Here is a 24,813-nt window from a genome sequence, read left to right as displayed (position 1 = left end):
GTAGTAAAATGGTAATAATAATAATAATCTATTTGAAATAATCCATAAAACAATAATTGCATTGTGATAATTTTTAAATTTTGAATTCCATCGTATTTGTTTTTAAAATCTCCTCTCTAATTTACCAAAAAAAATATTATATATATATATATATATATATAATGGAAAACAAAACTCAACTATTTAATAATGGTGGCAGATGCAATGAGTTATGACGTAGCGTTACGCGTTACATTTATTTTGAAAGTTTGTTAGGCTTTTGCTGACTGCTTCAGACTTTGACATACATGAATACACTCTTCACTCACTTTTGTTGTGTATCTCTATTTGGTTCTTCATATCCTCCACGTGTTTTCCTTTCTTTCTCCAAATTTTTTTCTTCTCTTTTTCTTATCCATCTATAACAATATAACAATAAAATAATTGGTGATTTGCAGCAGTGTTAAATTTATATATTTATTTTGTATCTGTATATATAAAACCCCCAAGAAACTCTTTCATATTATATTCTCAAAAGGGAAAAAAAAAAAATGTTAGGCAAAAGTATGAACCAAAACGGTGGTAGAGACGCTGCCTTTTCGTCAATGTCAAATGGAAAGCAAGAACACACAGACATCGAGTTGGGAAACAACGGCTACGTTGATACTCAAAGACTCTTACTCGGAGGTGACAAACAGCTCTACGCAAACTCTCTCACCTCCCGCGAAATGCAATCCCTCACAGCTCTATGTGATACCTTCTTGCCTTCCATCCCGGTTTCCGACCTTGTTTCCGACGAATCTGTGATCAAGTTTTACACAGCTTCGGCTTCCATGGCCGGAACTCCACAACGTGTACGACTTCCTTATCTTTTTTTTGTTTATATATATATATATAGAAATTCTATGGCAAGGATGGTTCGCATGAGTACCACAATATTAATGACGGTTTTTTATAGTATTAACGACAGTTTTTTAGAAAATCGTCACCAATACTATGAAAAACCGTCACCAATAGTATGGTCCGTACGAAAACCATCCGCACCATAAACAGATTATATATATATACAGAGGATAACTTTCTTGTCAGAGACCAAGATAAAATATTATATATAAGGTTGTTCTTGATATTCCTAAATAAAACACGTTTAAGCATTTTTAAAACACGCATATCTAAATATATGTATATATGTGTGTATTTATGTATACATGCAGCTAGCAGGATTGATAAGCAATAGACTGAAGCATCCAAAGCAGTGGCTGATGAGACTGACGCTGTGGGCATTATCAACATGGATTGGAACGTTCATACTGTGTGGAAATCTGAGCCTGTCGAGCAGATTTCCATACTTTCAGAGCTTTCCCATGGTGTCCCAAAAGAAACGAGAAGAGATAGCTTTGTCATGGTCTCTCAGTTACTTTTATCTCCTCAGAATGTTTTTCAAGTCTATGAAGCTTCTCACTCTCCTTGTATACTTCACTCAGGTACTTTTTTTTGTTTCTTTCCTCTTTCAGTTTTTGGTAAGCTAAATTATTCATTGATTATTTCAATTAAATGCATTTTATATCCTCGTCTTTATGCAATAAAACATATACATGTCTTTATACGCATCATGTTTGATTTCATTTTGAATAATATATGCAAATTGCAAGAAGATACTTACTGGATCCATGCTTTTTACTTTTATTTTTATTTTTTAAGTATATACATGCATTTTAAAAAAATAAAAACATATAATTTTATTGTTTTATTTTGTGGATCAATAATTATATATACTCTGCATGATCCCCAACCATGGAAAAATATTGGTGATATTTTTCTATTTTCTTAAAAATTAAGTAAGCTATAACAATACGGACCATATAATATACCAGAAGTTTACAGCCTAAGCTATAACAATATGGACCATATAATATACCAGAATTTTACAACCTACCTCTTTCCATATCCAAGAGTATATTAAATAGGTCTTTACCAAAAAAAAAAAAAAAAAAAAAAGAAAAAAATAGGAGAGAGAATATGTTAAGTAGGTATATAAAATATTTTCTTACGTGTAAAAGAAATTCGAAAACAACAATGATGTGTCTAAACTGTGCAAACCATAGCAATGGCTGCAGGTGAAGCACAAAAAATTGATGTCAAAATCACATTAAACGTGAGTTAGGTGGCAAATGCAACCATAATGACCTGCCCTAATCTCACTCTTAAGTCTCAACCAATTCAACATCCTATGACTGGACCGTATAAGTTTTATTAATTAACGAGGATTTAGTTTTCCATCTAATAAACCTTTAAAAAAAAAAACCCAAAAAAAGAAAAAAAAAAAACCGGGGTAAGAATTACTTAATTTAACAAAACTATTTCAATTTCAAAAATTAATATTGTTTAATTTTATAAACGGTACTACTATACAGCGCGGGTTGGCCTGGCACCAACAAGAAAATGCCACATGGCAAGAAGAAATGCCACGGGTACAGATCTGTCGCTTTTTTTTTTTTGGTAAATGGTACAGATCTGTCGCTTGATATAAAGGCATGCATTATAAATTTATATTTCTGTTCCACCTCTTTCTCTGCAAGGACAAATGTTTCAGTTAAAATGGCAGCTGTCTCCGCCATGTGTGTGTATGCATATATACATGCTATGTACGTTGTGTATATGTACATATATAATAAAAATTGATATTTTTTTTTCAAATAACATTAGCATAGGTATAGTTTACATCATAAAACTACTCTCTCTCTCTCTCTCTCTCTCTCTCTCTCTCTCTCTCTCTCTCTCTCTCTCTCTCTCTCTCTCTCTCTATATATATATATATATATATATATATATATATATATATATCTCGAAGAACTTATCCCATAGATTTCAAAAATAAAAATAATGATAATATAAAATAAAAAAGAAACAAAACAAAAGCTCAAGTTGTGCGACTTCCGTAAGAGAATCTATATATATATATATATATATACACACATATGAATGATAATAATAAACATTAAGAAGTGCATGGTTAAAATACAAAATATGCATCTACTTTTTTACATTGGTTTTTATTTGAACAGTAAAAATCTCCACCTACACACATGAATTATGCATCTTGCATCTTACCAAAATGGGAAAGAAATTAAATTATTTTAGGCAAAACAATCCTTTGCTACCACTACCTAAACTAGTATTCAATTTATTATGCAGTAAATTAATCACACTCACCCAAGTACCACTAAACTCGTTTTCAAAATTTTAGAGGGTCAAGATCCACGTGTACTTCTCTGGTTGAGATAGACGCTACGAGCTTACTTGAACTATTAATTTATAAGATTCTCTCATGAAATAGAAATATTTGACTCATTGGAATCCGTCCGTTAATTAAATTATGACTAACGTGCCTTTGTATTAATTGAAAACCGATCAAATTGAAGGACGTAAATCTTCAATTGGACAAAATATCGTTAAAGGACGAATCTGATAGAGATGTTTACCTGTTGAATTGAAAAATGTAGATGGAATAGTAGTCAAAATAATTAAGTGCATCAGATAGACTAGCATCTTTAACGAACATCTATCAACTCTAATTGACTTTTTGGTATATATCAACTTTAATAGACTTATACCATATATAATGCATATATATATATATATATATATATATATATATATATATATATAAAAAAGGCTTCTTATTGTGAATTTCAAAAGCTTATTGTGAGCTTCACTTATTATATAATAAAAAAATAATTTCCTTCTTTTTTTTGTATTTTTTTATTATTTTGCTTTAATAATTTTTTTTTCTTTTTCAATATGAAATTCATAATTCAACATAACAAAATTTACTGATTGACTCATAAATCTAAATCTGAAAATTTGTAAAGTTGAAGGTTATTTTCATATTAAATGAAACATCAACAAAATAATAATAAGACTGTTACATAAAAGATAGAGAAATACCAATGAAATTTTTTTTGTTTGGATTATATGACAAACAAAGCTCATATAAGCTTTTGAAACTCATAATAACAAGCCTTCTATAGAAAAACTCTCCTCTCTCTCTCTCTCTCTCTATATATATATATATATATATTTTTTTTTTTTTTTGTGGATTATATGACAAACAAAGCTCATATACGCCTTTGAAACTCATAATAACAAGCCTTCTATAGAAAAACTCTCCTCTGTCTCCCTCCCTCTCTCTCTCTCTCTCTCTCTCTCTCTCTCTATATATATATATATATATATATATATTATTGAATATAATCTTAGTTGTCGCCAGAGAGGGACATGTTTCTGAATTTAATTCATATTGTTGATATCAAACCCAAATTTACAGTCACTTGATGTGCAGCACTTGATTTGATGCCACTCTTTTTTTGTCCACTCTGGCCTCTTTTTATTTATTTATTTTTGCTGAAAGTCCACTCTGGCCTTTCGATAACTACTTTTCAAAACAGTTTACCACTTTTGTTCCCTCATAATCATTCGCAGCTTATTAATAAACCCTTATGACGTTGTAGGCTTTTACACCAACTATTGATGAATAGGGATTTATTTACCAAAAAAAATATGATAAATAGGGATTTTTCCTTTATCATAAATTAGGGAGTTTTTAATATTTATTTTATAAAGAAAGAAGAATCTGAGCATTATAAAACTGGGGATTTTTTTTTTTTTTAATTTTGGCAAAGTAAAAAACTAGAGAGCTCAGAATTCATTAATAAAAATTTTATTCGTTATAATGATGACAGATGTGACAAAATGTTACTAATTTTCTATGCAGATTTTTAGTTTTAAAAAATAAAAAAGTAAATAAATAATTAGCATATCGGTTTGATAATTACCTGCAGTAATAACATCAATATTGATGCATTAATCATATTTCCCATTTTATTTTAAGTTTCAAGTCAGTCTAAAGGCATGAATCTAATACTCTTCGTATGGAAAAGTTGAAGTGGTAAATTTTTTACCACAAACCTCCCGTATAAACTAGCTTTGTTCTTGCTCATTGAAATAATTGCATGAAAGGTTAAAAAACCGAAAAAAGAAAAAAAGATAAATAAATAAATAAATTTTATTGAAGCCAATTACCAATTCTGAGACAGAGTTTAATTTGAGACTAACATTAAACAAGTTGATTAAGACTGGTTTCAAGCTCCAAGAAAAGTGATTCCAGGAAAACATGAGAAAATTTCAATCACTTACAGCAGCAGATACGAAGACCCTTTTCCTTTATTTTGCAGGCAAATCGATTAGAAAAATTATATATATGAAAAATAAAAAATAAAAAAAATGAGCAAGCCCATAATCTGAATTTCTTCCCAGTTTTCATATGTAAGAACATGTAACAAAAGTAATTAGTGAATTCATTTTTTCAGGTGGATGAGAATGATGAGAACCTGTCATGGAAAGCAATTGGCTATACCGGACCTGATCCACAGTTTAAAATCAAAACCAAACAACTGGAAGAAGCAGCACCAATTGAATATGGAAGATCAAACGAAAAAAAACAAGAACAAAAAGAAGAGATCATTGGACCTCTTTATAGAGGCATTATCAATCTGAGTAATCCAAGAGACATTACTGTTGAGACTCTAAGAAGAAACGGATTTCCTGTCTTTGTTCTTCCTAAGAAAAATAAGCCACCTAGCCTATCCCATCCTTCTCTAATCATCCGATGTGATGCTGTGGTAGTTGGTTCTGGTTCTGGTGGTGGTGTTGTTGCCGGAGTACTAGCCATGGCTGGTTACAAAGTGCTTGTTTTGGAGAAAGGAAATTATCATGCCAGGAACAATCTTACCCTTCTTGAAGGACCTTCCATGGACCAAATGTACTTATCAGGTGGTCTGATTGCAACTGAGAATATGGGTGTTCTACTACTCGCAGGCTCTACAGTTGGAGGAGGCTCTACCATTAACTGGTCAGCTTCAGTTCCAACTCCCCAGCATGTAATCAATGAATGGAGCAATCATCACGAGTTAGAACTTTTCGACAGTAAATTATACCAAGAAGCCTTGGACGCTGTCTCTCAAAGAATGGGAGTTCAACCCGAAATTCATGATGAAGGAATGAACAATGCGGTTTTGAGAAAAGGGTGTCAAGAATTGGGATATCCTGTCGAAAACATTGCCCGGAATTCACCACCTGACCACTACTGCGGTTGGTGCTCTCTTGGCTGCAAGGATGGAAGAAAGAAGGGTACCTCAGAGACATGGCTAGTGGACTTGGTGAATTCAGGGAATGGTGCAATTCTTCCTCAGTGTGAAGCTGTAAAAGTCATGCATAAGAGAAAGAAAGGTAGAGATAAGAACACAGCAACTGGGGTTGCATTCAAATTTGGTTACAAAGGAGCAAAAGATATCTGCATTGTGGAATCTAAGGTCACTATTGTCGCTTGTGGTGCTCTCAGCACTCCACCATTGTTGAAAAGAAGTGGCTTGACGAACAACAACATTGGGAAAAACTTGCATCTCCATCCAGTGGCAATGGCATGTGGCTATTTTCCCCTTTCATCCGATTCATGGCTGGAGAGAGAAAAGAAAAGCTATGAAGGAGGAATAATGACGGCAATGTCAACAGTAGTTGCAGATCATGACAAGTCTGGATACGGTGCATTGTTACAGACACCGTCCCTGCATCCTGGAATGTTCTCAATTGTAATACCGTGGATTTCAGGCAAAGATATAAAAGACAAAATGTGCAGGTTTTCTAGGACAGCCCATATATTTGCACTGGCAAGGGATATAGGATCAGGAACGGTCAAGTCAGAGAGCTCAATTAATTATCAAATGGAAGCTGTCGACGAAGAGAATCTGCAGAAAGGACTAGCAAAGGTACTAAGAATATTAGCTGCAGCCGGAGCTGAAGAAATCGGAACCCATCATGCCAAGGGGAGAACCTTGAATGTAAAGAAAGTGAGCTCACATGAGTTTGAAAGGTTTGTGAAAGAAGAGAGCTCGAGGATGATAAGAGATCTTTCTTCACCAATATGCTCTGCACATCAGATGGGCAGCTGCAGGATGGGAATTGACCCAAATACGTCAGTGGTGAACCAGATGGGGGAAACATGGGAAGTAGAGGGTCTGTTTCTGGCAGATACAAGTGTCTTTCCAACTGCTTTAGGTGTAAATCCAATGCTCACTGTTCAGGCGATTGCTTACTGCACAGCGCAATCTGTTCTTGATATTCTTCGGAGGAAGAAGAGTAGATGAGGACTAGAAAATTTTGAGGAAAACTTGATCCAGAAATTATTGAGGTCCTTCTACCCACCTTGCTATATCTCGATGGAGGAAAACTTAAGAAAAATATAAAATAAAGTTTTTGTAATACTCTGTATATGATTGAAAAGAAACAAACAAGCTATACAGAATATTAAGGATTTAAAATAAAGTGATATTTCAATATTAAGATCAAGTGAATTTTTCTTTACTGTTTTGAGGAAGAACGGCATCCAGATCAACTTTCAAACTTAACAAGTAGTGGAACTCACTGAGTTTTTCCATCATTGACTGAGATAATCCTGGCAAAACCTTCTGAACGTATTCTCTAAACTCAATTTTTTTTTTTTTTTTCTTCATGTCAGTGGCTAAGTTCTGTGTATTAGATTTTAACCCTGCAATGCAATATCTCCATTTTCTTAGTTTCTGGAACACAAAGTTTAAACATTTTTATTGGCTTCCATTGAATTATAAAGTTTCCATACTCTAAAAATAGAGCTATTTAAACTTTCTTTTTGAACTAAATAAGATGTTCAATTTCCATATGGTAATCTGAGAATAGGTAATTGAGATACTCTCAAGAACATAGTTCCCTTGCGTTTCAGAAAAAAAAAAGAGAACACTTTTAAAGGCTCAAATTTATCAACTATTATATTCCAACAAAGACAATAACTTACGGGTACTTGTTTCCATCAAAAATAGTCTTTCTAATGTACAATGTGGCTTTTGAAAATCGAACATTCAGCATGGCAAAATTAAAATCTTGTAATGCTATTAAAGTTGTTTCTATGTTTACCATGCTTCTTATATATCAAAAGTGCCAGCCCAAAAACAATATTAAACAAAACGAAAATTGGAATTCCTAATTCATCTTCCAAAAACTGCTTTACACTTGAGGCAATGTATGATAATACTCTCCTTGTCAATACTACTAGTAAAGTTTTGAATTTCCTGTTTCGAACCATGCCAACTTTGAGCAGAGTGCCTACAAAGAATCCTGAAACTCTGAAACCTAAGTATAAACGCAGAAACTACGAATAGTGCATAACATCTTCAATTCTCATAACTATCAAAATGTAGAAAAGTTGAAAATTTTGTTGCAAGCGATTTCTATTATTACCATTTTGTTTTAAACATTACTTTCTTATCCAACAAATATACTTGATCATTATAAGAACACTACAATGTCCATTGAATGTTTTTTGACATTTTTTTATGTAATGTCTTTTATTTCTATATGTAGTTGACAGCAACTACTAATTCTAATGCATTACTGTCATGTCATTAAAATGTATACATTAGGTAGTGAAAATCTCAAACTTAACTATAAGAAACAAAAAAATTAGAACAAAGAAACATTAAGCAAAAAATGCATTAGTTTAGTTCTGTCTGAACAAGTTAGAACTCCAAACCTGTTAGAAGTCTGGACATGAAGAGAAATGGAAATCCGCAAAAGTGAAAATCTGTGACCACAAAACGTCGTCCATACAACCAACATTAGGACTCACCATTTCTATGGACCATAGACGCGCAATTTCGTGAGCAACTAGGTACCTGGCAAATTGCTGGCAACAAGACCCAACAGAAAATCCCAAGTGGGATTCTAACAAAATCATCTCCAACGCCCTTGAAACGTCATCCACAATAAGCATTACTGCTAATAAAAAAGGGCCCAAGTTTCCATATAACCAGGACAAAATTTCGCTTAATATCGTCTATCATGTGTTCGATGAAAAGCCCAAACGAAGTTCCTCGTCTGGCTTCTTTTTTACATATGACCAATTTGTCAAACTCGAATTGTGCGTCCGTTTGGGAAATGTCTTGGTCAAAAAGTCAAAAAAGAAAAAAACTTTGACTTTTTTTTTTCTTTCGTTTTTTTAAGACTAATTATACCTATTTTGATCCGATTGTTCACTGAATTTTCAAATGAAAAATGTTATTTGATTGTACTTCGTATATTTAAATGAAAAATGTTATTTACTGTTATTGATGAATGATTATCTATAAAATTTATATATTAAATATTAATTTAAATTATTTTTAACATAAAATAATAATATTTAATAATTTTATTTAAAATTTAATAATTAAAATTTACTATATAAATTAAAAATAATAAATAACAAAATTCGTTTTAAATTTAAAATATTTTATATTAAATTTCTTCAATTTAAATTTTTAATTTTTAAATTTTAAATTGAGTAGTAAAATATTAAAATAATAAAAAAATTGATCAATCTTTTTCATTAATTTATCAATTAAATTTTTTTCCATGTATTTTATTTGAAAATTGAAATATTACTTAATTTTTTTTCAATTTTCAAGCTTTGTGTTAAACTGCTCGTCAATTTGGAGATAAAAAGTTTAATGGGAAATAAATTATAAATTATAAATTTAATATGAAATATTTTAAATTTAAGGATTTCAATATGCAATGCACTTTCAATACAGAGATACTAAAATTGCAATTAATTTTTTAAAATATATTTTAGAAACCTCCGTTATAAATCTTTGATCCGAGCCGCGAAATGGTTCTCTATCTGTATCTCTGTGCACATTATTTTTCTTGCATGGTTTTTGAAAACCAATTCCTTGATCAAATATTCAAAAAAAAAAAAAAAAAAAAAAATCTTGATCGATAGCATCAATGGGCTTGCCTAGATTTGGGCGTCCGAAGGGGGTGGGAGGCTCACAGTTGAGCCCCAACCTTTACGTTGCCAACTGCGGCCCGGCGGTGGGAATCTCTTACGAAACAATTGCTCTGGTTTTCGGGGCGTTTGGGGAGGTCAGTGGAGTTCATGCGGCTGATGAGAGCGGCGCTCGTGTCGTTGTGTCTTTTGCTGAAGAGGGTAGTGCTCGGGCAGCCATGGAAGCCTTGGATGGCCGTCCATGTCAGGACCTTGGAGGTCGTTCTTTGCACATTCGTTATTCAGTTCTTCGGCCACCCACTTCCCTGGTAACCATGATTGCAAAGCCCTTTTACTCAATTTGGCACCTTTTGCTTTGTGGGATGGTCCTAATTGATGAAAGTTGAATTGAGAAAGTTCAGCATTTTCGAAAGTTCAGCATTTTCATTTTTTTTTTGGGGGTGAACGTATGCATTTAATATAAATGTCAGAACCTTTTGCTTGTCTAATAAACATGTTGTCAATGACAGATTTCCTCTGTGGATCCTCGAGGTGTTCGAGGAAATGACTCAACCAGCGGAACTTTTAAGTTTCCATGTGATTAAGAGCGTAGTTATAGTTTTATTAAGTGCTAGTAACAACGTTAGGGAATGCTGATTATGTTGTTTTCTAATGCACTATTATCATACTGGAAAAATGGTTGATCGATATTGCCAAATTATTCTAATACAGTTTCAAAATCCACAGGCGGCTTTAATGGTTTATTTTAGCTTCTGACTAATTCAAACTTTGCTTGAAACTAACAAGTTAATCGACTTCTCAATTTAATTTTTGCTTTTTTTTATTTACAAGTTATGTTGCCTTGTGGGACACATTTGGGAACTTCAGGAATCCGTGGATGTTAATGAGTTGGTGGGACTTAAAACGTGTAGTATATTTGTGATCCATGTATTGGAATTCCATATGTGCTTCATTGTTTTCACAGTAACAAGGATTTCTTTCTTTTCAGGGACCGGTGAATGACTCTGTTTCAGTATCTTTAATGGCTTCGGAGCTGAACATTCCTGGCCTTTACTTGCTGCATGACTTTGTCAGTTGTAAAGAAGAGAAGGTGTGAAAACCCTTTTTGTTGTCACGAAACTTGATTCTGCTTTATCCTTGGCTTTCTTGTGCATGATCTTAGTTATATCCTACTCTGTTGCAGGATTTGCTTGCAGCGGTTGATGAAAGGCCTTGGAAAAATCTTTCAAAGAGAAGGGTTCAGCATTATGGATATGAGTTTTGTTATGAAGTAAGCATTGGGCTCTGTGGGATTTAGCCTCTTTTCCACTTTGTTTAGCATGAAATAAATATACATGTTATTGTAATTTGGATGCCTACAATTTTTTTTGTTGCTAAGATTGGATGTCTATATATATCTATTCTTATACACTCATTCACATTATATCAACATTTTGTTAACATGTGATAGCATTGCCCCAAATACTTTATTTATTTTTTTCCAGGATCTTAGACTCAGTAGCATATTTGTGCATCTTTTTGTTTTCCTTTTCTTTGCTATGTGTGGTTGGATATTTCTCTCACAAGCACCTAGCGGTCATAGGCTATCTTGAAATAAACTGATAGATAAAGGACAATATCCATATGTTCATACACTAAAGCAAATCCACTTGAGTGGATAGAACTTTAACAATTGCCTTTGCATGGAGAAGTGTTCCATATTGCAATTCTTTCATGATTATATCCATTAAGAAATCTCACATGATGGGCCACTGTTGTTTTTACTAAATATATTATTTTAGAAAGTATTATAAAAGTAACATTTTGATGTCTTAATTAGTAAATGGTTGTTTGGTTGGAAATACAATTACACTCTCCATTAAAATTAATCTTTTCGAGTTTGGGTGTTTCTGTTCCCTTTTTATCCCTTTTTTTTTTTTTAATCTGGAAACAAGAATTGTCAACAACTTTTTTCAAGGACCAGGGGAACTATGGATGTCTTAACGGTTCTGTTATTCAGTATATAATTGCTCAATATACTCCTTTTTTTTTTTTTTTTTTTTTTTTTTTTTTGGTACTAATACTAAAGTGAAATATGATTTGTCATTGCTGTTTCATTATTGCTTTGTTGCCCTGTTTATGTTGAATACTTATCTAATTTAGAATTTTGAGACATCAACTTTTCATGTGGGCTTAATGCCTTTTTTCCTTTCTTTTAAAATTGTTGGTGCAGACAAGGAATGTTGATTCAAAACAGCACTTAGGTGAGCTTCCATCATTTGTTTCTCCTGTTCTTGAAAAAATCTCAATGTTCCCAAGTCTTGGTGATGCTGCAAACAAAGTTTTGAACCAACTAACGGTATGAAGTCATATTTATATTATCAATAAATATTTGTACAACTTGTCATTGGCTAGTTAAAATCTTGTTAGCTTACTTTTATTGTATAACAGGCTAGCTGTAATATATTAATTGTTGTGCTTTGTTGTAGAATGCTAAATGCTATTCATGCTATGCACTTTGGAATGAACATATTTTGCCATGCTACAGGTTAATGAATATCCACCTGGAGTGGGCTTGTCCCCACATATAGACACCCATTCTGCTTTTGAGGGATTAATTTTCAGCCTTTCATTAGCAGGGCCATGCATCATGGAGTTCAGGAGATATGTAGAACGTGGTTGGCTTCCTAAAGCTTCCTCAAGTACTGATATGAATATCGAAAATCCCGAAAGGAACTCAAATTTCTTGAGAAGGGCAGTCTATCTTCCCCCTCGGTCTATGCTATTATTATCTGGAGAGGCTCGCTATGCATGGCATCACTACATTCCACATCATAAGGTTTATTTTTTAATAATCCTTGAATTTTAATGATACTATATTAGAGAGTTGTTTTATTTTGATCAATTAGCAGTGGTCCAAAGTCCCGTTACATACTATTATTTCATGTCCAAATCTTTGGCCCTTAAAGTGCTTTTTTGATGGAAAAAGATGGAAAAGTATGCAAATTCTTTATGAGAAACAACTTATGCAAATTCTCGGGCAAACTTGGTAAACTTAAGCCGTAGAGGAGGGGCTCAATTAATAAGGTAGAAGAAATCTACTGCTCCTCAGGAAAAATATGAAACCTGATCGTGCTGTTATTATTTTCATTCATGTATAACATAATAAATTCAGACTTCTCCATACATGAAACAACAAAAAAAAAAAAAATACATAAAATACAACTTAAGACATAAAAACATTTTTTCGAACAGTAAATAAAAGATAAGTATCTTCTTTAAACCCCTTTGTAGTGTACGTAAACAAAGAGGCAAAAACTTGATTTCATCAAAAAGAAACAGCATGTCTTGAAACTTTTCTTCACAACTTGAAGTTTCCTTTTTCAGCTAAAGACAAATTGAATCAGTGAAGTTATTCTGGAGTTTCCTTCATGAAGTAAAATAGTTTATAGTTATTAAATTCATGCTTCTCGTTCAGAGCTTCAACCTATGGAACAAAATAATGAAAATGTAAAAGTGCAGAGTTAATCTATTTATAATATATAGTGGGCCATTGTCCTTTGTCAATGTTTTTAATATTTTAATGTTCTCTCATTCACTTTAATTGACATTAGCAAAAGCATAGCTTTGTGTTTTTGCTTTTACATTGCTATTCTCATCCCTCGTGAAAAAGGTTTAACAAGGAATTTTTGCCAGATTGACATGGTAAAGGACAGAATGATAAGAAGAGGTTCAAGGAGGGTGTCTTTCACGTTCCGAGAGGTGCGTATTTTTCAAGTCTTTGGCTTGTTATTTGCCTTTATTTTTACATTCTGATGTTATTTTGCATATGACTTCTTTATATGTCTATGATTTAAGAGAATATTTATGTATTGCATGTCTTATAAAGTATAATTTGAGTAACATGACTGTTGACTGCCCTTTCAGGATTCAACAACTTTTTCCTTTTAAACTCTTTTTTATTATTATCATTATTATTATTATTGTCATCTCATAGTTGATTTACAAATTCCAAAACCTCTTTTACTTCCCTAAAATGCTTGAAACCTAAACCCAGCAATGTCGAACTGTTTATTTTGACCATAAATAATTGTTTTCTTAAAGAATTGTCGAGTCTATTTGGGATATAAATTCTATTGGCTTTGTGCTTCCATAGATCCTCGAACTAATTCACTAGGCAACGCTTGCTGTGCACTCTTTCAGGTAAGAACAACTCCTTGCCAATGTGACTTTCCCCAATATTGCGATTCTCAGAGATAAGAGAAAGGGTTTTGTAGTAATGCAATATGCATGCTTTTACTATTTGGTGAATGTAAAGCATTAAGCATGAGATGGACTTCATTTTTCCAATTGTCAAGTAGATGATTCAGCCGTAGGAGGTCAAGGTACGGAACTAGCCAACCCAATAAGAGGTAAAAGAAAAATGGACATAAGAGTATGGAGCATTTGACTTCATAGGACTAAACATCAGGGGCTTTATAGATGGCAATTCATTTTGGGAATAGTTAGAGATGGAAAGGAGAGTATGGGCATCAGAATTTCTGGGGGGTCATAGGTGGATCCACCTTCTATTTGTTTATTTATTTTTCATATTTTATATTAAATTTTTATTGATTATAACTCTGTCATTTCGAAATATCACGCAATGCATAGCATAGCAAAACCTTTTAGATGCCTTGGTTTAAAAATGGAGAGAAGAAACCAACCGTAAGTGTTGTAATTTTTAATATATGGTACATAATGCTAACGAAAAGCAGAGAACGGAAATGGATGTTTACTCAGTTTCTCTATTGGAGTACTTGAAACTTTGCTCCATGGATTTGAGATTGAGTTCGCAAGTGGCAACATTTTCTCATTGCTCTTTAATATCTAGTTTGTTGTCTTTCTGCATTGCTGTGCTTATAACTGCAAGTCCAGCCCGCACAAAGGCTTGCGGTCCTGCAAATCTAGCCTGCCTATATTGGAGCCGGCCTGCTAGAGCCACCTCCTTTCTGGACGAGCCGGCTCATGACCGTAGTCGGCCTACAATCGTCAGTAGACCCTGCTGGACTTAGTCTGGAGGCCCGAAAGCGTAAAAGCCCAAATTCCTATCTGTGGCCCCAATGGAGGCTTCCTTAAATCACCAAAAGTAGTAATATATTGTATTCAAAAAAATAAAAAAATAAAAAAATGAAAAATAAAAAAACGGTACCTTTCTTTTTTCTTTTTTCTTTTTTTTCTTTTTTCCTATCCGCTAATAGCATGGGCATGTTCATTTCTTCCGATACGTCGTTTCTAAAGTTTTAACAGAATTGGTAACAGTTCGTTGAAAAACCACAAAAAAAAAAAAAAAAAAAAAAGAATCAGTAACCGTTTTTTCATGAAAAAAATTGTTAAATTTAATTTCCAGAAAGAAAAATAAAATGCTTCGGAAAATATTTTCCAATTAAATCATTCCACTGCCGTTTTTGTTTTTGTTTTTATTTTATTTATTTATTTTTTTCCTTTCTAGAAATTTGCATAGCCGTGGCTCATTTTATTTACTACCATCTGGAAGGTACAAATAAAATAAAATGAATAGGATTGACACGGGACTATTAAAATAATACTTAAAATAATTGTTTCCACGAATTTTTTTATTTTTTTATTTTTGAACAAATTGTTTCCACGAATTTATTTTGAGCTTATTGGTCATTAAATGCCCACCTACTACCTATTTCCTACCAATGCACTTGCTCCCGATTCTTTCCCTTTTTTCTAGAAACATTGAATATGAATATCTTATATCTATAAATATAATTTCAAAATATACCACGCATGTCCCAATAAATAAAAAATATATATCTATATATTATAAAATAATATATATAAAAATTAAAATACCAAGCGAAATCTCAAAGCAGAAAAGACAAAAAAAAAAAACAAACAAGAGAAAAATAAAATGAAAAAGAAAATTGTCAACATTGTATCAAATAATAATCAATCAATCAAAGGAAATTGTATTAAATAACCACCGTGTCATTGGCAGCAACGGTAAGTAATCGACGAGAAAGGAAGTTATGTCCAACTCCACGGATATATACAAAGACAGGTTTTAGACGTTGAAACGGCATGCAATTGTGGAAATTCAGCAACTGGGTCTCTCTTTTCTTTCTGGGTTTCGGTCTCTTCTTCTACTATTTCACATACACATCTCCTCCTTCTTACCAAATGGCTGAAGAAACTTCCAAATCCATTTATGATTTCACTGTCAAGGTATCTTTGGGTGTGTTTTTTTTTTTTTTTCATTTAGTTCCTTGTTCTGTGATATAACGTGTTTGGTTGCTGAGAAAGTTTAAGAAAATAAGTGGAAAGAAAGTTTAAATCTTCTCAGCTGTTTTTGACATACAAACAATTTATTCAGTTGTACCTACTGTTGTATTTGGGCTAGATTTTTTCGAAGGGTCCTAATATTGGAGAAATAAATCAAGGGTTCAATGCTCTAACTTGTTTTTTCCATCGAACCAAATAAGATTGGATATTAATTGCTGAATAGTATTATTTTTATCTTGTTTAGCTTTCAATTGCACTGTATATCCCATTTTCTTTCCTCTGGTCGATTATTTGTTTGATGCCCTCCACTTTTATTAATTATTTACACAAAAGTTTCTTTGCCATCATCTTTAGAAATTCTCTTGATTTTGTGATTCGGAAACTTTTGTCTGAATCTTTCTTTTATTATTTACTCTGTTTATTGTTTGTACTTGATGATAAGCTGGATGGTCAATTATCCATTGGGGATTAGTGCGTTGCAGGCTGTTCGGTTATTTGGTTTAAAATTTCATTTTGAGAATTCTTGTTTCATTCTTGAGCTAATTTCTTATTAATGATTGGATATATTTGCAGGATGTTCGTGGAAATGATGTAAGCCTGAGTGAATACAGTGGGAAGGTTCTTCTGTTAGTGAATGTTGCTTCAAAATGGTAATGGTTTTCATCTGTTTTGGAAATAAGAAATTCTAAATTATGATGTAAAAATTGTTAAGGATTTTGCTTAATTATTCTTCAATATTTTTGAGGATCTAGAGAGCATTTCACATGTGGAAAAGTAGAGTTGTTTCATCTGTGAAATTTGGATACAACTTCTGAAAGCAAATTCGACTTACATTTTTACAGTAAAAGTGGTATTAGGAAATGATTTGGTGTCTGTCAAAAGTAGACTTCTGCATATTACTTAAACAGAGAGTGCCTATATAATTGTGTTTGGAAAATGGAGATACATATGTCAGGAATTCTGTCAATTTTAAAACCAGGTATCTCAGCAAAAAATATATATATATATGTTAAAACCAAGCATAGGGTCACTATTTGATATTGAGATGTGACTTTAAAAGAAATGGATTGGATCCTTTATGAATCCCCACCACCAGCTTTCACAAATATATTTTTGTAGATTTCGTGTTCGAGCATGATAAAGAAGAGTTTGGTGAGTTGTAGTTGTGTTCCTGTTGACCTGCTTGGGTGTATAAGTGAAGTTTTGGCTGGAAATTCTCTTAGGCTAATAATATATCCTCTGAAGGTTCTTAAGTTTCCATCCTATATCTATCAAACTTCTAATGGAATATGGGTCATTCTGTTGGTGCTTAATGTACATGTTGCCACTTTATGATGAACTTTTATCAATAAAATTTACTGGTAGACACGATTTATGATTTGTAATTAATGAGACTCGGTATTCAACTTCTGTCAAAATGCTTATGACCTTTCTATAGGATCTTGTGTTCTTATCCATCATCGTTATTTTTCAGTGGTTTTACAAAATCAAACTATGAGGAATTGAATGTTCTATATGAGAAGTACAAAAACAAAGGTATGTAATTTTTCTTGCATAACCATTCTCATTAAATTATTTATTCATGTTTACCAGGAGAAGACTTTGAATATTCTGTTTTTCGGCAGGTTTCGAGATTTTGGCATTTCCTTGCAACCAGTTTGGTGGGCAAGAACCAGAAAACAATGAGAAGATTCAGGAATTTGTGTGCACTCGGTTTAAAGCTGAATTCCCAATCTTTGATAAGGTAATTCTGATAATTGAAAGGCATAATAAAAGCTATTCAACAATTCATATGCAAAGATCTAAGTGGCATTAATTTCCACCTTGCCACTTTTGATTCTCTCTGACAGTAAATTAAATCCTTTTTTCTATGCACTCATGATACTGTTCTTTCTCGATATCATACATTTACATGCATGTGGCGGTTAGGCCCTGCCTTAAAATATATTTGACCACAAAACCACTGTTGATTTTGCTAATGCCTTCTAGTGTACTCATCACTCGTGCCAATTGTTTAGAAAAATTGGGTTTATGTGTTTATCCAAAAATTCTTATGCAAACTTTATATAATGTTTTTTCGTGTGGTATTCTCAGATTGAGGTTAATGGGAAGAATGCAGCTCCCCTTTACAAGTTCCTCAAGTCACAGAAAGGAGGAATCTTTGGAGATGGAATCAAATGGAACTTCACCAAGTTTTTAGTGAACAAAGAGGGGAAGGTTGTGGAGCGCTATGCTCCGATTACTTCACCTCTTAAAATTGAGGTCAGTATATAAAGTCTTCCTCCTTTTGAGCATGTTGGGTTGTAAGGATGTGCAATATTGTTATAGCTAATTGTTATTTCTTTTTCTTCATTTTTTGTCTATGCAGAAAGACATTCAAAATCTGTTGGAATCATCCTGAGCTAGGTTTGTGTGTTTGATTCTGCAGAAAGACATTATAAACAAAATTTACGTTTTTGGTGTTTGATTTCAAAATGGGTAGACATTATTATAGTTTTGAAGGTATAAATAAATGCTTTTATGCGTTGACCTGGGTGTATGAATAATGTTTCAGATGAAAGTTAAAGTGACAGAATAATAATGTTCTTGCTTCTTTCTTTGTAAATGCTGTTTTTGATTTTCCTTTTGATTGCTTGTGATGATATTGTCGAACCAGAATACCGTCTATCCTTACTGTATTGAAAACAAAATTCGTCCTATTTGTCCAAAACTTGGGTTACATGCTTTACAAACCTGTTTGATAATCTCTTGTTTGGATAATGATGATAATGGTGGTTGGTCTTGCGCTTACTTTGGATAATGTCGTAGCTAAAATGCGAGCGACTGTGAGATTTATCAACTTTAAATAATTCATTTATTTCTTGCTGTTCAAAATAATAATAATAATAATAATAATTATGAGACTTGAATGCCTTCTTATTGTATCCTTCTCACTTGGCAATTGCTATTTGAGACAAAAAGTATCTGCTTAACGGTCCTGAAGTTTAAAGTTAAACTATGACTTTAACACAATTTTTTATTTTTTATTTTTTATTTTTTCTCTCTTGAACAGAGAAGTTGCTTTCCAGATTTTAATTTAAGTTATGATTCTCAATCTTATATCAATAGTGATTTTCAATTTTTCTTTTTCCCTTGAAATCCATATGCTGAGGACTTATTAAGCTGTGAACAGTTTCCTGAGCTTATATTGAACGTGGTGGTGTTAAGACTTTAGAAATGAAATGCTACTTAAATTGTCTCTTTTTAAATTAAATAAAAGCAAATATTCACTTGCGCAAGGGAAAGCAGGGATGAGAAGGAAAAATAAGGAAAGAAAGACTTCAATAATTCCATCACCAATGCTGAAAAGTTTCTTTTGTCATAAGCTATTTACTTTTTTATATATCTTGGGGATACATTAACCTGTACATTATCGCTTGCTTTGCTTGGGAGGGTGGCTCAGGCCAGATACAGAAGCCCTAGGAGAGCAATAGCCACTCTATGCGCAAACAAAAATAGCAGCCAAGCAGCCAAGCAGCCATGTAGCCAAGGGAAAAAGGGAGTGGCTGTTAAGTCTGTTTGACGATGAGCTCAGTATTTTTACCTAAGTTGAACCCTCACAATATAGGTTTAGAAAGATTAAATTTATTTTTTCAATTTGGACACATGGTAGATTTTCGTAATATGTTTTCTTTTCAATCTCTAGAGCCAGAGGCACCAGAATTTCATCTTCAATCCCATATGACTAATTTAAAAAATGTTGGCAACGAAAACCATGATGAAATCTGGCTTCCAGGATAGGCTTGGTGAGGATTCCAAAAGGTTGCAAAGATCTGTGTCTCTTTTTCTCATCTGATCAACGAAACCTGTTACATAGAGAAGAGAACAAACCATTAAATTCAACAAAATGTAGAATGGAAAATAATGCACTATAATCCTTTGAAGATCACAGAGCACAGAGACTTTAAGCGCAAGGCAGAGAAACAACTATTGAATGATAATGTTCTAATCAATTTGGAAACGGTTCCATTTCCAAACAGACTCAAGAGACGATATCCAACCTTAATGCCGCAAAAAGAAACTGCCACTGGCTCAAGTAACTAACTACTCACTGTAATCGCTTTCACAGCAACTCCCTTCAGAAGATTGGTGATAACAGTGAACATCTAGATTGTCAAAAACGATGGTATCCTAATTGGAGCAGGACCATACGAGGTATATGTCTTAGATACTGCAACCAATTTAGGAAGTCAAGGTACTGTTTATATTCACATTTCCTAATTAAAGAGTACAGAGACAACAAGCAATGAAATACAGAAAACAGCGATCAATGCCAGAGTGAGAGATTGAGGCATTAAAGAGTACCAAATTTTCAACTCAAAGCATCAACTACACAAGAGCTCCACAAATAAGCTATAAGCATTAGTTAAAAGCCTTAAACAAACTTGGTCTCCATATTTTCTCTAATTTAGAAGATACTGATGTATTAGATAATGTCCAACTAATCTTAAACAATGGAAATCTTAGAATGAAAAGAAGGAACAAAACCAAGTTGACCAATTAACACGTATGACAGGTCAATTTAGCTTTATCTCAAATTCGCAATGCCTAGCTAGGAGAAGAAAAGGTGGTGTACTGAAGCAGAAAGAGAGCTCTTTACCAAAGATAACATTAACAGTAGAAGCGTCTTGGGATGCAGTTTGCTTCTCCATTCTCATTCTTCTCTTTTACATCCCACTTTATGCATAAATTTCTTTTCACACTTTTGACCTGTCAAACTGCACAAAAAGTAGAGGTTTTATAATAAAGCAGAGGACTTATGGTGCTTTCACTAAACTGATGCCTTCTAGAAAAGCAATAGTTAGGAAAGCATTGCAAGGCATCTCTTGATCAGCAAATCAAGATATGAAGTAATAATTGAATTATCAAACGTGTTGAGGTGGACAATGAAGAGTGAGCCTCAAAACTGGTGTTGTAAAACATTTAACTAGAATTATTTATTCTTCTTCTCTTCCCATTTCTACGTCTGTGCGTTTACTCGACTGCAAGCTAGGATGTAACCCAGCACCACAATTTTGTCACCACTTGTAACAAAGCCCGGTGGCTTACGAATTTATTCACTTTCACTTTGTATCATTTTGTGATTTTGATACTCTGAATTACACAAACACAAGATGTTGAAATTTGAAACATGGATGAACATTCTATTAGGCATGCTAGCACTTAATGATGCTACAAACTAATATTCAGCTTTAAATCCTTTAGAGAAAATGTACTTGGATTAAAAAAAAAAAAAAAAAGAATGTCCTCCTGCTATTTACTTATTGTACTCTCTCTCTCTCTCTCTCTCTCTCTCTCTCTCTCTGTATGTATCTGCGACACATATTTACATACAGTAATGAACAATGCAGAAAAAATATTTATTATATATTTATGAACATATTTTCATTTTATCTTGAGTAGGTCTAGATCTGTGGATGAACATACTAGTAAAGTAAAAATTAGAGGGAAGACATCCAGAACATACTGTTATTTTAAATGGAGAAAAAGAAAAAAATTGTTGATATTGCCTTTAAGAAACCTTTAGTTTCTCTCCTTGGGTTTTTTGTGTTTTGTCCATCTTCCCTAGTACTTCACGAGCCATTTGCAATTTGCCACGCTTTTCAAATGCATGTTCAAAAGCATCCCTTACATATGCTGGCGGATAGCATCCCTTTTCAAGCATTGAGTTCAGCTTCTCATAAGCCAACTGTAATCGATTTTCTTTACAGAGTTTGAGCAAATTCTGACTTTCCAACTTCCTTTCCAGTTTATGACACAAAACCATTTTCCCATTTTCTCGCAGAAGCTTATCTACTGCACTGTGCGTGTGAAAATGTGGAGACAAACCCAAACCTAACATTTCTATTAGTAAGCCATAAGCAGCTTCCCAATTCCTAGCTTCAACATAAGCATGGATCAACACAGAATATGTCAAACTATCTGGAAGACATCTGTTCTTGCTCATGATCTTGTAGACCCTTTCAGCACCATCCAAATTCCCTATTTTGCATAGCATACAGATAACAGAATTATAATCTGACAACTTTGGCTTCACCCCTTGGGAGAGCATCCTTCCAAACAAATGGCTAGCTTCCTCCACAAGATGGTGTTTGCACAAAGCTTTCATCACAATGGAGTAACTCTCTTCTAGACAACTCCGCTTCATGTCCTCAACAACCTTTAAGATCTCAACAGCCTCTTCTGTTTTACCCAATCGACAAAGCTCTGATATAAGTTGGATTATGACAAATGAGCTTGGTAATAAACCGAGATGATGAACTGCCCAAAACACTTGAACCGCATGAACTGTAGGCTGTATGGTACCACTCTTTACCCCCACATTTGGAACTAAGATTGTAAAGGGTCTGCGCATACTCTTTACTCTAACTTTCGCAATTTCTCCTTCTTTTTCACTCAACGAACACAACTTACCAATAAGAACATTCACCACAGATCGGGTAGGGACCAAACCAGCCCTATACATTTCAACAAAAACTTCAAGGGCAGTTTCAAACCTACCAAATTTACATAAACCAATAATCACATTACTATATGAATATGTGTCAGGCAGTTCAATCCTCCGAAAAATTGTAAGAGCTAAATCAATTAACTGCCCAGATGATTCCTTCTTACAAAGCACATAAAGCATATTATTGTACACAAAATTATCAGGTTTACACCTAAATTTCGACTCCATTTCTTCAAACAAGCAAAGGGCTTCTCTAATCCTCCCTTGTCTACCCAAAAACCTAATACAAATAGAAAAAGTCCGAGAAGAAATTTGACCATTGCACGAAAACACAGTGACCAAGAGACACTTCATATCATCAAACAGTTTCCTCCTACCCAGAAAATCAGCCATGTACTCAATCACAGAGTCATCAAACTTAAAACCCATCTGCAATCCAGCCCAAGAAAAGAATTCCAAGGTTTTAATCCTACCCAATTGCCTATAATTCATCAATATCTGAAGCACAAGATTTGAACTCAAATTTTCTTTGAAACATTTCAACAGGTTATCAATTGTTACAGTTTGTTGACTATGGTTACAAAGTAAAGAACAGATGGCATTGACTTGAGGACTTACAGTGTCTAAAACCCGTGGAATTGGTGCACTGAGTGAAGTGGGTTTTCTGATCTTGCTTGGTTTGGGGGGTTTGGTGATTGTATCGATAGCTGTGAGAGCAGTATCGGGTTTTGAAGACAGTGTAGAAGAAGAATGAAAGCGTTGTAGAAGAAGAGAGAGAGCTCCATGCTTGGTGCTATGCCTATACAGCATTAGAGGAAATGAATGTGAGAAGAAGAGAAAGAAAGGGAGCGAGACGGAAGAGAAGGAATGAAGACTTCGAAGAAAGTCAAACCTCACCGTTTTCTTTAGTTACACCACACAAAAATAGACCATATAAGGAATATTTTTTTTATAATTTTTTTTTAAATTCTATATATTTTGCTAGAGACCATAATATTTAATTTTTAACATTAAAAATAAAACTAATTTTGCTATACATATATATTTTTAATTATAGACATGTTATTTTAATATAGTACAACAAAAATATCCGCGGGATAAAATTGAAAATCAAAAAATTAAGTGGACAAAAAATAAAAACTTTTTAAAACTCAGTAGATGAAAATTGAATTAACAACCATTTAACGTTAATATTCTTCCATGCCACAAGTGATTTTTTTTTTTTTTTCTTGATAGAGCCACAATTGATTCTTAAGTTAAATGGCTTTTGCAAATTAAGGAGTCTAAAATAAACTGCACATTTTGTTTTAAATTTTTTTGAAAAATTAACTGCGTGTTTGGTTGATGTATCATAACTATAACAATATAACAATTTATGAGCCTCCCTAACAATAAAACAGATGATTTGCACTGAAAAAAAAATGATTGAAAATGTTATACTTTTGCAAAAAATGATTGAAAATGCTATAATAAATAATACCTATTCTCACACTCACAATTTAATGGATCATGCATATATTTGTTAAGTATAATAATGGAAATTTTTAAGACAATTTTATATCGAGGTTTAAAATATAAAAAATTTCATAAAAATATCAAAAAATATCGAATATTAATAAAAACTCACAAAAACTTATGGAAATTAATAGAAATTTATTTAAAAAAATAAAAAATTTTGTTAACTAATCAATTAATTATCAAATTGATTACAAAAATATTGAATAAATATTATTTTTTCTAATCAATTTAATTTATAGTAAACAAAAACGATCATAAATAAATTATTATTGATAAAAATATATAAAAAAAAAGTATATATTTGATGAAATTGTTTATTAATTAAGATAAAATAACTATTACAATTACATTATATTTCATAAATACCATATCAATATTCATAGAACTTCTAGGTAATTGAAATTTATCGATCTCTTCCTTGTTCTCATTTTAAGATGTAAAATATAAAAAATAATTATTAAAACATATAAGTTTTTAATAAATTTTCATTATTAATATATCAATTATAAAGATTTTTGTATTAAATACACCTATTCTTGATGTTTAGTATAATATATTCTATCATCTTTTTATTTTTATTTGTTTAATATTATTAATCTAAATGCTATTAATGCAAATTCTATTAATATTATATTTTCATGTTATTATTTTATATTATTATTTTTCATTCTTATATAATTAATTATTAACTTGTAATTAT

The 24,813-nt window shown here is 32.6% G+C and overlaps 4 protein-coding genes across 10 annotated transcripts; 3 read left to right on the top strand and 1 right to left on the bottom strand.

Annotated features, from left to right (window-relative positions):
* Positions 1-357: 357 nt before the first annotated feature.
* Positions 358-7,377, top strand: LOC107430598 (long-chain-alcohol oxidase FAO4A). Its single transcript, XM_048464388.2, has 3 exons — positions 358-833; positions 1,194-1,463; positions 5,349-7,377. Exons 1-3 carry the CDS (start codon positions 531-533, stop codon positions 7,179-7,181), a joined length of 2,406 nt encoding a protein of 801 aa, XP_048320345.2. The 5' UTR covers positions 358-530; the 3' UTR covers positions 7,182-7,377.
* A 2,311-nt stretch (positions 7,378-9,688) lies between these two features.
* LOC107430520 (alkylated DNA repair protein ALKBH8 homolog) lies at positions 9,689-15,017 on the top strand. Of its 3 annotated transcripts, none has more exons than XM_060818529.1 (7): positions 9,689-10,143; positions 10,824-10,925; positions 11,019-11,105; positions 12,048-12,078; positions 12,454-12,653; positions 13,511-13,576; positions 14,018-15,017. In XM_060818529.1, the coding sequence occupies exons 1-7, from the start codon at positions 9,835-9,837 to the stop codon at positions 14,072-14,074; spliced, it is 852 nt and encodes a 283-aa protein (XP_060674512.1). In that variant the 5' UTR covers positions 9,689-9,834; the 3' UTR covers positions 14,075-15,017. The 3 variants fall into 3 exon arrangements, with proteins under 3 accessions (XP_060674512.1, XP_048320348.1, XP_048320347.1); XM_048464391.2 differs by having other exon boundaries at positions 9,690-10,143; positions 12,048-12,173; positions 12,363-12,653; positions 13,971-15,017; XM_048464390.2 differs by having other exon boundaries at positions 9,693-10,143; positions 12,048-12,173; positions 12,363-12,653.
* Positions 15,018-15,824: 807 nt separating this feature from the next.
* Positions 15,825-18,710, top strand: LOC107430547 (probable phospholipid hydroperoxide glutathione peroxidase). The gene is made up of 6 exons (XM_016041389.4): positions 15,825-16,048; positions 16,679-16,755; positions 17,580-17,641; positions 17,731-17,849; positions 18,200-18,367; positions 18,474-18,710. The coding sequence occupies exons 1-6, from the start codon at positions 15,905-15,907 to the stop codon at positions 18,504-18,506; spliced, it is 603 nt and encodes a 200-aa protein (XP_015896875.1). The 5' UTR covers positions 15,825-15,904; the 3' UTR covers positions 18,507-18,710.
* A 688-nt stretch (positions 18,711-19,398) lies between these two features.
* On the bottom strand, positions 19,399-23,512 carry LOC107430543 (pentatricopeptide repeat-containing protein At1g12775, mitochondrial). 5 transcript variants are annotated; one of them, XM_060818528.1, is made up of 4 exons: positions 21,655-23,512; positions 20,745-20,862; positions 20,146-20,315; positions 19,399-19,950 (listed from the first exon to the last, which is right to left on the bottom strand). In XM_060818528.1, exon 1 carries the CDS (start codon positions 23,403-23,405, stop codon positions 21,657-21,659), a length of 1,749 nt encoding a protein of 582 aa, XP_060674511.1. In that variant the 5' UTR covers positions 23,406-23,512; the 3' UTR covers positions 19,399-19,950; positions 20,146-20,315; positions 20,745-20,862; positions 21,655-21,656. The 5 variants fall into 5 exon arrangements, with proteins under 5 accessions (XP_060674511.1, XP_024934953.1, XP_024934954.1 ...); XM_025079185.3 differs by having other exon boundaries at positions 21,666-23,512; XM_025079186.3 differs by having other exon boundaries at positions 20,197-20,315; positions 21,666-23,512.
* Between the last annotated feature and the right edge of the window lie 1,301 nt (positions 23,513-24,813).

This window comes from Ziziphus jujuba, chromosome 6, assembly GCF_031755915.1.
Source record: "Ziziphus jujuba cultivar Dongzao chromosome 6, ASM3175591v1".
NCBI classification, from domain to species: Eukaryota; Viridiplantae; Streptophyta; class Magnoliopsida; order Rosales; family Rhamnaceae; genus Ziziphus; species Ziziphus jujuba.
This window is presented reverse-complemented; position numbering and strand designations above follow the sequence as displayed.